At 38.4% G+C, this 11874-nt stretch overlaps 1 protein-coding gene across 4 annotated transcripts in view; it reads right to left on the bottom strand.

Moving 5' to 3' along the window:
• Nucleotides 1-2272: 2272 nt before the first annotated feature.
• The window catches only part of LOC107602069 (fibroblast growth factor receptor 1-A-like), a 29436-nt gene continuing 19834 nt past the window's right edge, over nucleotides 2273-11874 (bottom strand). For 2 of the 4 annotated variants that reach the window (XM_016294469.1, XM_016294471.1), the window contains 13 exons: nucleotides 11321-11444; nucleotides 11044-11234; nucleotides 10757-10907; nucleotides 7158-7351; nucleotides 6914-7059; nucleotides 6687-6808; nucleotides 5870-5980; nucleotides 5587-5777; nucleotides 5371-5493; nucleotides 5216-5286; nucleotides 4966-5103; nucleotides 4199-4304; nucleotides 2273-3857 (listed from right to left, as the gene is read on the bottom strand). In XM_016294469.1, coding sequence (XP_016149955.1) covers nucleotides 3675-3857; nucleotides 4199-4304; nucleotides 4966-5103; nucleotides 5216-5286; nucleotides 5371-5493; nucleotides 5587-5777; nucleotides 5870-5980; nucleotides 6687-6808; nucleotides 6914-7059; nucleotides 7158-7351; nucleotides 10757-10907; nucleotides 11044-11234; nucleotides 11321-11444 — 1851 coding nt within the window. In that variant the 3' untranslated portion in view covers nucleotides 2273-3674. Of the gene's footprint in view, nucleotides 3858-4198; nucleotides 4305-4965; nucleotides 5104-5215; nucleotides 5287-5370; nucleotides 5494-5586; nucleotides 5778-5869; nucleotides 5981-6686; nucleotides 6809-6913; nucleotides 7060-7157; nucleotides 7352-10203; nucleotides 10349-10756; nucleotides 10908-11043; nucleotides 11235-11320; nucleotides 11445-11874 lie in introns of all 4 variants that reach the window. The other 2 variants (XM_016294470.1, XM_016294472.1) reach the window with 1 other exon arrangement.

Genomic DNA, 11874 nt, shown 5'->3' with positions numbered 1-11874 from the left:
CATTTTCCTTTAAATGTTAATGAGCGCTGCTGTCCCCACCCCTCTCTTCTGCTCTCAGAGAGACTGTTCACTTTAGCCGCATTCATTGTGAAACTTGCTAATTAGGGTGGTTGTGTACACACACTGCCAACACACATTTTAGTTCAAACAACTTGTAAAAGTGCATGTAGCATCCTATGACCCCTTTAAATAAGAACTACAATGCTAAAGTCTGTAGCAACTTATAATTTTAAAGTACACAACAGATTCAGAATTTACGTTTAATGAACATACTTTCCAGAAGGTCAACAATTCACTAAAAATATTTTTTATTGGTCTTATGAAGTATTCAAATTAGTTGAGATAGTGAATTGGTGGGTTTTTGTTAAATGTGAGCCAAAATCATCACAATTAAAAGAACCAAAGATTTAAACTACTTCAGTCTGTGTGCATTGAATTTATTTAATACACAAGTTTCACAATTTGAGTTGAATTACTGAAATAAATTAACTTTTCCACGACATTCTAATTTATTGAGATGCACCTGTATGTTATAGAACAAAAACAAGAACTTGAAAAGTTATTTTCAAGTGCTAACCACAGAATAATGTAAAAATTGCTAACAAGTTGCTATTGATAAGGTTTATTACAGCTACCACAAAATGTGAGTGTATGTGCTTGATAAAGCAGTAAGGCATTTACCAACTTCCTAGTAACTTGTGTAGAACAAAACGTATCTGTAAGTAATACTAACTACAAAATTTGTTTTGTTTTTTTTGGATAGATTTTTGGCATTTTGCCTTAATTTTGATGGGACAGTTAGTTGACAGGAAGCAACGTGGGAGAGAGAGAGGGGGGCAGGATCGGAAAATGTCCACGAACCAGGACTTGAACTCGGGACACCCAAAGCACAGCGACACTATATGTCAGCATGCTGCCCACAAGGCTATCGGCACCGAAACAAAAATTGTTTTACTAAAATCACTATTGTAAAAACCACTAGGACATTCCAGAGGGAACACGTAGCTTGAAATGCAGATTATTTTCCAATCTGGGACAACAAACTGAACTGATCTATATCACACATGCACAACAATGATGCAAGTGCCATTAGACATGCTTTGCTAAGTCTTTAGCCTACAGCTTGGTAACATAACACCTTTATGGAGCCCAAATAATTACATTTGTTTGCTCAAATGTTTGTCTAGAGACCATTGGTTGCAATGACAGCACTGTCACTGTAAGAGCACTTGAGTCGTTTATCCAAGACTTTCCTGGACCATCTGTCAAAGGTGATAATGGTTGACGGTTAATTGCACCTCATGGCCCATTAGCTGCTCATAAAGGCAGGTGTGTAGTCCATGGATAGCTTTTACAGGGGTGCAGTGGTACAAACAGACCAGCAGATGTGACTCCTAACGGCTCCTATTCCCAGGCATTAATACAATTATGACCCTTTCCTGCCAAGAGCAACAAGATTACTGCGATTGAAAAGACAAAGATGCTAAAAGGGTTCTGATGGATCAAGCAAATGAAACATCCTGATATGCAAGTTACTGTAGCTTGGCGTGTCATGCTAATCATTTTTACAATTATTTTACATCCAATGCCAGTGTAAAATTCGCTCTCACGATGATAGGATTCTTAGTGGTTGCTAAAGTGGTTAATGAGTAGTCATGTTGCTATATAGTTACTAGTCCATTTTTGGGAGTTCTGCATGATTGCTAAGCAGTTTCTAAGGAAAAAAAGAGTCCACCTCCATTTCTGAGAAGAAAAATAGATATTTTTGAGTGTTTTATTGTACTATCTATCTATTTTCAGATAACAGAAACACCTGAATGATTGAATATTGAGTTTGGTTTGGATTGTAAAATAGATTGCCATATTGGATTCAATCTACCGAAAAACTGCTTAGCATTAATCAAAGACTCTCGCTGAAGTGTTTTAGCTGTCTTGTTTCACTGCCGCGAGAGTTTTTCCTCCTGATATACAGCCTGATGCTGCTGTGTTTGCTCTTGGTGTTGGCGTGGTTAATCGATGAGGGGCCGGCGGAGGGGAAAAACACTTTCTTCTCACCGTTAATCATGCGCTTAGCTCTCGCTCGAGCTTTCAACATGAGTGGACGGTTCACATTTAAGTCAGCAACTTCTTATGTTCATCTGCCCTTCCAACAACCTCTGGCCTGCAAGGAGAGATGTTTGGTTAATCTGTCATTTATTTCCTACGTGCATGAGCTACATATACAAATGCAAGATTATATTTTATATATAACATTTTTTATTTATATTCCCCCAGGAAAGGCAATATCAGTCAGCTTATTGACAGCCTGAATATAAGTGCATGGCCACTGCCTTGAAATTCATATCAGGACATACATAATCACACAAGCATCAAAACTCTTTTCAAAAACAACATTTTCCACTGTTCCATTCAATAAGTTGCCAATCCTGTCATATAAACCCTGTCGTTTGAGAGTCTAGCTTAAAATAATGAAGAAGCTACAGACATGCTATGCTTTGAAACTGGTGCTAACAGATTGTCAACCACCATGCTGATGCTAAACAGACATGCATATTCCAGCTGTTTCATATTAATACGTACTAAACATTCATTCACACTTGAGTTTAGTGTTTCGGGACACTGCAATCGCACCTTACGATCGTAACAGCAAGCAATAGTAACAGATTTCATTTGTAGCTTATTTTTAACATATAGAAATTTGTGTGACACCATCTTCTAAACAGGCACAAGATGACATTTTTAACCATAAGTTATTCATTTTTCCACAGTGAAAGAGAAAATGCAAGCCAGTCAGAACATATTTGATGTTTAAAGGTAAAGTGTATAATTTCTGCACGACTAGTATTGCCAAACAGCATAAAATAACAACTGTTTTCAAACAGGTTTCCTAAACTTTTACTTCATCTTCCATTGGTCGAACAAACAGATAGTCCCGCCCCAAATTCAAGATACTGGTCAAGCCAATACTGGTACACTGAGCAGGTCAGAATCAAATAGAGAAATGTTTTGAGAGTGCAATAGTGTTTATAATTTTCAGGGAACTGACCTACAAATGGCGTTTTTGAATCGTTGAGATACAAGAAAGTATCTTCAAAACAACAAAATTACACACTTCATTCTTAATAAAATATCCTATGAGAATCCTAATGAGATTTCATTGCTAGACTGCAGAAATAGAAACCAAGCAACGACGAAATGTCGCCAGGCTGGTTAGGACACGGTGCTGCGGATCATGTTTGAACATAAAAGGGGATAAACTCATACAAAAATAATTATAATTATAATAGTAATATAAAAACATAGTGTTTATATAATTTCATGTTTGAACAATTTAACTACGTTTACAAAGCCAACACTTGAAATTATTTCTCCACCCCATTGACTTTGTTGGCATCGACGACCATTTTATCCTTCTGTGATGCTTTGCGAACATCTTATTTGTGAGGATCGATCCCTCTGAAGGACAAGCGATGGACAAAAAGTTTGATAGTTCCCTCTCTGTTGTGATCAGTCTTGTTTTAGAGAGTCTGCTGGTCCTCCTGCTTGCGTTTCTGAGCTAGAACGGCCCAGGCTGAACTCCTCAGTCTCTGAGCCTGCAGAGTTTACGAGTCAAAGGAAGCAGAAAGATGTAGAGAGATCCTCTATGAACATGGAGGTACAGGTGTTCTCTACTGTCAGCGTTTTTTGAAGGATCGTACAGTTTGTTGTGGGGGAACTGTTGGTGGGATGCAGGGTTCTTCGGGTCCAGACTCTCTTAAAAACACTGAGTCCGGCTCGGAGGAGCAGGTGGAACTCCGTTCATTCAGGAAGACCTGAGAGTACATGGGCTCCAGGGGAACGGAGAGGTCCAGATACTCCTGCAAGGGAAACATACACGTTAATAAATCAATCCCAGAATGCACTGCAATGAGAACAGTAGGGCTGCACGATAAATCGAAATGGAATCGAGGCTGATTACAGAACCGGCTTTTTAAACAAAATGCGCATGACAATCGCATTCGATTAATCACGCAGCCCTAGAGAACAGTGAACATTTTCATCCAGGTTGGCATATGGAGCAGCATATTTGCATTTTGGACCCAAGCCTTAACAGAGTTGCTGGCCATGATGTGCATTTCACATCATTCACTTATGAGGATTCATTTTGAGTGGGATGCTGAATTAAAAGGTAGCTACCTATGCAGTCTGCTGGCCTTACCTGATTGGATATCACGGACAGAGTGCGATCAAGGTCTTCTACTAGCTGTTTAAAAGTTGGCCTCTGTGTGGGAACCGCATGCCAGCAGTCTTTCATCATCAGGTATCTGGAAAAAATTCAATTGGATTACTGAGTCATTATGTGAAGACAACATGAAATAATTCATTTTTTTGTATTAAATCCTATTGTGCACAAATCATCAGTGCATTTCAGTATAAAGAATAAAGTTTTCATTTCTGGTAAAATAACGTGGAAAATATAGAATCTTTTAAACGGTATGATGCATTTTTGAGTGATTTATTTATTTAAATAACGATAATAAAAAAATACTAATTTAATTATATAATTACTTATACAATTTTCTTATTAATTATGCAGTCTGTTTCACTCAATATTTATTTTAATAATAATTAAGTAAAAATGATTATCGTTGTTTAAATACTTATCAAAATAAATGAATTACAAAGTCTGTTTCACTCAAAAATGTGTTACATAATGTAAGTTAAATGCTTTTAAAAGATTTTATTTATTTTACTAAAGAAAAAGAAAAACTGTTGGAAATAAAATAAAATATTAAAATTAAAATAAAATACAAATTATTACAAAAAACTAACAAACAAAAAATATATATAGCATGTTTTACTTAAAAATGTGTCAAATTATGGAAGTTAAATTTTTTGTGAATAAAAAGTTTGAAAGATTCTGTTGAATCAAATTAAAAGAATCATCGTGTAAGTCGCTAATTATAACATTTGAAAGGGCCATACATCTCCTGAGTGCAGGCTGAGGGTCTGTCCATGCGATGACCTTCTCGTAGCAACTTGAAGAGCTCTTCCACAGGCACTCCTGGATACGGTGAGCCCCCCAGAGTGAAGATCTCCCACAGAAGAACACCAAAAGACCATCTACAACAAGAGAACACTCAGTTAGTACCAAAACAACACAGAAACGGGACTTCTATAAAATATGAGCACTGATATGAAGATATACTGGAGTTGAGAACGTGAGTCATCTTACACGTCACTTTGATGTGTGTAAATCCTGTCAAACAAAGCCTCAGGTGCCATCCATTTGACAGGCAGCCGGCCCTGAAGAAGAAATAAAGACGTTCACTTGTCATATATTGACTTTTGGATAATAAATAGGACTGTTATAAAGAACTGACTGCTTACATTTGTAGTCTTCTTGTAGTAATCTATGTGATGAACGTCCCGGGCCAGACCGAAGTCTGCTATCTTCATTACATTGTCCTCTGTTACAAGTACATTGCGTGCTGCCAAGTCTCTGTGGATACACTTTTGGGGAAAGCACACAGACCAAAAAATATTCATTTCAGTCCACATTTTGAAGACATTTTTTAATAAAATCACAAAATACGTCAACAATACCTTTTTGGATGCCAGGTACTCCATGCCACGAGCCACCTGGTAGGCACAGGAGACCAAGTCTTTAATGGACATGCTCTCCACAGGCACCTGGTCAGGATTGTAACAGTACTCCATGCCATGCGGCCGGCGGGCACGCAGATATTCCCGCAGGTTTCCTTTAGAGGCGTATTCCACGATGACATAAAGAGAGCCTGGATGAAGGAAATTAGAGTGTTTTGAGAGGGGAAATCCTTGCAGTGTGATCTAACACTGTGATTGTAAGAATCCTCAGATGGGCTCTTACCATCCTGGGTACAAGCTCCGAGCAGGTTGATGATGTTCTTGTGTTTTCCAATCATCTTCATCATCTCCATCTCTGAGATGAGGTCAGACAGGTCCTTCTCAGTGGCGTCAGCTAATGAAAACATGCGAAATGTTGATGAGGTCTGGTTCTACACGAGTAAACATCTGATAAATAACGTGGTTTGCTCTTAAAGCCCCCATGAAATCAAAATTGGAGTTTTATCACAAAGTCCATGTCTGTTGGATCTACATTCCAAAAAGTCATTTTCTAAATTTGACAGAAAATAAATACCTAAACCTTAAAACAAAGAGAACATATTGGGACAATTATTATTATTGCTAATTATATCCTTATTATTAAATATTATTGTTTAAAGGAACATATAAATAGGATTATTCTAGAAATATATTTACATATATTTCCCCCCAATTCCTTATTCTTGTTTTAAGCATAAATTTAATACAATTTTGTGAGGTTTATCATTAAAGCATATATATAATTTTTTCTTTCCCAAATCAAGTAAGAGTGTATGCAAAGAAAATGTACACAATTCTGCTGCTCAAGTAAATATATCTCAAGGATTTTACAGAAAACCAAGACAAAATATGAATTATGTTTAATAATATTATTAATTTAATAATATCTATTTATTTACTTTATTTATTTATTTTTTTGCAGGATATATTGTGGTCACTCCTTCAATGTGAGTCTATGAAGTTTTTGTCGTCACTTCATCCAAAATCAGTCAGATCCCTTAGATATTGTGTCAAACCATTTCATGGGGCTTTTAAGGCTTTTACTTTGCAAAACCATGTACATTTCAGCATCTTCACAGCGACTTTAGTTATGCGGTTGGGCTTGTCTTTGTACAGTCCAATGGCTTCGCCCATCACCACCTGCCCAAAGCAGCCCTCGCCCAGAGGTTTCCCAAGTACTAGTCTGTTACAAACAAAAAACAAAATTGCAAAATTATGTCTAGGTTGACCCAATTACAGAAGAAAAGAAGCAAGAGACGTTCAGAATTTGGATGAGCAGTGTCTGTACCTTTCTCGGGGCACCTCCCAGCACGGGTCCTGGGGCAGCTCGTACTCAGACACCCCTGACAGCATTGGCGACCCGCTGGAGGAGAGTCGTGAAGGTCGGACCAACATCACACCAGAGTTCAGAGAGGAACTGGATTCCACCGACACCTGTAGAGCAAGCAAGCAGAAAGGGGGGTTTTAAGGGCCTTTAGAAGGATACAAGGGCCCTTCTTTGGACAGCATACATCAAAGCCCTTATCGGTTACCTGTCTGCGGAGAGGAATGCTTTTGGCCAGCTTATGGACGGCCAGCTGGCTGTTGAAGTTGCTCTTCTTGGAGGAGCTGCGGACTTTGACGATGGTGGCGATTCCTACCATGAGGACGATGAGGAAGAATCCAATGCAGTAGATCAGCACCTCCAGGTAGGACTGACTGGGGACTGCAGAGGGAGTGGTGGGGGCTTATGGGGCAAACAGAATGCTACGGTCAGTAACAAAAACTAGATTTATAAATCTTCTGAAGAATTCCTTATTTATTTTATGTAAGTGTTATTTTAGCATTATTTTTACAATTATTATCATTTTTTATTAATATTTTAAATTCAATTTTATTGTTATATTTTCAGTTTTCATTTTAGTTAAAATTTTTTGTCATTTTGTTATGTGCTTTTGTCAGTTTTATATTACTACTTAGGTTTAATGTATTTTAATTTCAATATTAGTTTTAGTTAACTACACTAACCCGGTTTCGTAAATAGTATTTTGTCTCAAAACAAGATTTTACTTGATTTACATTACAAGCAAAATTTAAAATATTACAAAAAGATATGATATAAAACTAAAAAGACTTGTTTTCAACAGAAATTCTGTTCAACAGAATTTAATTTAAATTTAATTCAGAATTCTATTTATTTTAAGTATAAATATAAAAAAATATCGGTGAGGATTATATGGAAGCCAGGTTCCGCCACTGAATGAACTGAAAAAAAAATAAAAAGGGTAATTGCGACTTTTAATCTAACAATTCTGGCATTTTTCTTGCAATTGTGAGTTTATATCCTGCAATATGAGGATGAAATATAAACTCGCAATTGCAAGAAAAGTCGTCAGAATTGCAAGTTTTTTATTTTTTAGTCATTAGCAGAAACAGGCTTCCATAGGTTTATGCTTTATTCAAGATATTTTGCCTGGAAACAAATCTTATTTGACAAATTTTGCTTCTCAAGTAAATGTATCTTGTTTTGAGGACACTTATTTTTTTATTTTTAAACAAGACAAAAATACAGATATAATACTGATTCTTGCCATAGCAAACAGCACTAATTAAGGCTAAATCCACTAGTACAGTGTCAACCGACATCAAGAACACCTCTGTTACAGCATTAAATAGTGCTTTGGACTGACACACACTGGTAGACGCTGGTGACAGGCACACACACGTATCCACACATACACCCATCTCTGTTTTATTTCAACCAGTGCATTTGACACTATTGGCACTGAGAAAAGAGCACAAGCTTCCTTTGTGGCCGCATAATGGCTCCTTTGTGGCGTAGTATTTCGCCCCACATTCTCCATCGGCGTGAGGCTGCAGTCATCCCATGCACAAGTATGAAATAAAACCATCCTGGCCAAATTGTCCTGGGAGGCCAAAGTGACACATGGCTACACCTGAATGGTTGTTATTAAATTAGAGCTTTGTTCATATAGAGTTGAGTTGTTCTGCAATAGTATGCACTGGTTGAAATAAAACAAATTCTCCAACTAATTGTGTGATGCTTGATCATTAACAATTATTTTTCCCACAAGGAAACCCATATTAGTTAGTGAGCAAGTTGATAATCTATCAGATTAGAGGAAGTGACATCAAGTGACAGCTGTCACAGTCACAAAACTCTGAAAATAGATGCCAATTTCATACAATAGTAAAAAAAAAAAAATTTTTTAATGATGCAATAATAATGCAGCACCAAGTCACAGTAATTTCAGATTATAGTCAAAGAACTATAACGCTGCTCCAGAATTATACCAGTACCTAGATCCCATTTTAAAGCATTATATTCATGCTCCACACAAAAAGTGATTCAAAAAATTATTTAATAATTTTGTGGATTTTACTAAATATTTTTTGCAACATTTTGAGCAGAGGTTCTCAACCAGAGGGCCATGGCTGAATAGGGAGCTTAGTAAACTTCTAAGAGGCCTCGAGATGACTTTAAATGATTAATATAACACAAAACAAGCATTAAAATAAGCCCAAACAACTACACAAAAAAAACAAATTCTTAGCTTAATTCTTAGAACCAGGTTTTGATACATCAGGTAGCCTATTTTAAAAAGTGACATTTTCAGGTCTAGAAATCTAAATGTAAATTAATAAAGTCTTGAGCTTTAATTAATAAAACTCAATGGGCATTTTTATGATGAATATACACTTGTCTATGCTAAGCTAAAATATTTTATTGTGTAGAAATTGTGAGGAAAACTTTTTTTAATATTATAATTTTTAATCCTTATTGAGTAAATCATGAAAAACAGAAAAATCACGAAACCTGACTATTGTTTTGGACTAAGGGGAGTCAAAAAGGTTGAGAACCATTTGAGGAGATTATTGATTTGTCATTTTAGCAATATGCAAATCGAATCGCCATTCTGCTATGTGTGGGGCGCAGGAAGTCACAGTCTACGTCAAGCATTCCAAATAAGTCACTTGTGAGGATCAGTCACAGTTAGGATGCTGCCTTAGAAGACAACAAAGTAGCTCACTAGGTATTGGAACAGAGCTTTTATGCAAAATGTTCTCATATCAGTCGGCTTACTCTCAAAATAAGCTCATTTAATCTGAATAAAGGTGACTTGATGTGCACTAACCACTCATTAAAACAACAAAGATAGCAGGTCAGAGCAAGAAAACGAGGTATTTAGAGAAAGGTAAGTAGGGGAGGTGAAACAGTGCCATAACTGGTGTCATTTGCCAGGTCAATGGGAAGTGAAAACCCCTGAGGGCACCTAAGTAAGATGATACCTATAGGGGAAGATGTCACTAAAATCCAAATGTTTGGTCTACTTGGCATGCTGGTGCCACGCATGGGTGGTTGTGCACCTGTGGACGGCCACACACGTTCCCGTGAAACACCTCGGCCTTTGTCAACGGTGCAAAATATACACCGGCTAAAGTGATAGCTGTGTAAATGCTCTTTGACTTAAATGTGGTTCACCTGAAACTGGCGAATGACACAAACAAATGGCCACTGTTGGGAGCGATGGACGAGAAGGAAATGTCTATAGAGGACAGGAAAGAGTTGCTGGATACCTTTGACAACGGTCAACCAAGCTGAATGATGGGAGATCCCAATTGAATTGCCCGCCAAGCAAGTATACACCCCAGCATCCTCAAAGGACACATTCCTCAACTGGAGCATCTCCATCTCCTTGTCGGTGGTGTTGAGGCCAGCCGTCTGGAAGAGAACGAGAAAAGCAGACCCGAGGCCCAAGATGTGAGGGAAAGGAGGAGGAAGCGAGACCACATTGAGCTTGGGAAATTTCGGAGAGTCGTTGCGTCTATCTGGTCACTTTAAAAACCAGTTAGATGCTCAGAAAACCACCTGAAACCTTTCCATCACCTTTAGAGGGATCAAATATTACTGCCCAGCACCATCACCTTCAATCTACCTCCACCCACATCAGGCAAGCCACATGGAGACTCTCTCCAGCAAGACCCAATCCATAGCGAGGGAGTTATCGCCATTGGTTGGGTCAACTGGGAATTTCCATGGCATCATGGGATAGGAAAACCCAAAGCATGAGAGAAACCCAAGGCTAAGACCTCTACGGAGATCATTTCAGACTATCCTTGGTCAAGTTACCTTGCATGTCATGTCTAAGGACAGTTAACCAGGCTGACTGATTGGCTTCTCCTATATAATTGGACACTTTGCATATATACTCGCCGCCCTCTTCTTCTGTGATATTGTGGAGCGTCAGCACCTGGGTGTCCGAGCTATTGACCCCCGAGTGCTGGAGATGACAAGAGACCAAATTCATCACAGCGGATCCCAAACCAAGACATCCTAATATGTGTGGACCACTGATGAATCTGCTCCATGTAAGTCAGACTTAAGCAAACTGACTGCATTTCAATGTAAACCTTTACCTTTAGGACGCGTACGTAAGGGAGTCCATCAGGTCCCAGTTTGCTTCCATTCACCAGTATGTGTTTGAGCCACTGAATGTGAGGCTGGGGATCGCTGAACACCTTGCAGACGAACTCTACATCACTGCCGACCACAGCTGTTCGGTTTGCAGGAAGACCAGCGTACAGGATGGGCCTGTGAGGCGATCGCTCTGAAATATACATGTTTGTCAGATTTGGATTTAAGCGCAATATTTATTCCTAAACTGCCACTGGTTGATATTGAGAGATGACTGACCTACTACATCCAGCTGATAGGTGTGATTGATGCTTCCGTATTCGTTCTCCACAAGGCATGTGTAGTTGCCCTTGTCTGAGGGCACCACGGACTCCATGATTATGGTCCACATGTGTTCCCGCAGCTGAGAATGGAAGAAAATAAATATTCTTTAAAATGTATTCATGCAATATCCACCCTCTACATTGCGAGTAAATCACTCGCATATGCGACTAAATCTTACTCTGGGCGACTAAATAATGTCTAACATTAGCCATTGGTTAATAAATTCTTAGATTTTATACTCCAGTATGTGTGTGAGAGGCGTTCAACACAGATTTTCACTCGATAAACACGCTGACTGAGCGCTTGAGAGTTTCGCTCTCCGTCAAGCGATCTGTACTATTTGGATGCGCTCAATGGATCATGTCATGTACTCAGTGGATGCGCCGTATGTAGCACGCAGCGCACCTGTATTTGATGTACTGTAAACTAGTGTGAAGGTGCACGACTTGCCGTCGCTTTACTGATAGCGCAGTGTTTCTCACACATGCAATGAGAGAGAGCGAGATTCT

Source organism: Sinocyclocheilus grahami, unplaced genomic scaffold (assembly GCF_001515645.1).
Source record: "Sinocyclocheilus grahami isolate Dianchi unplaced genomic scaffold, SAMN03320097.WGS_v1.1 scaffold318.1, whole genome shotgun sequence".
In the NCBI taxonomy this organism is placed as follows: Eukaryota; Metazoa; Chordata; class Actinopteri; order Cypriniformes; family Cyprinidae; genus Sinocyclocheilus; species Sinocyclocheilus grahami.
This window is presented reverse-complemented; position numbering and strand designations above follow the sequence as displayed.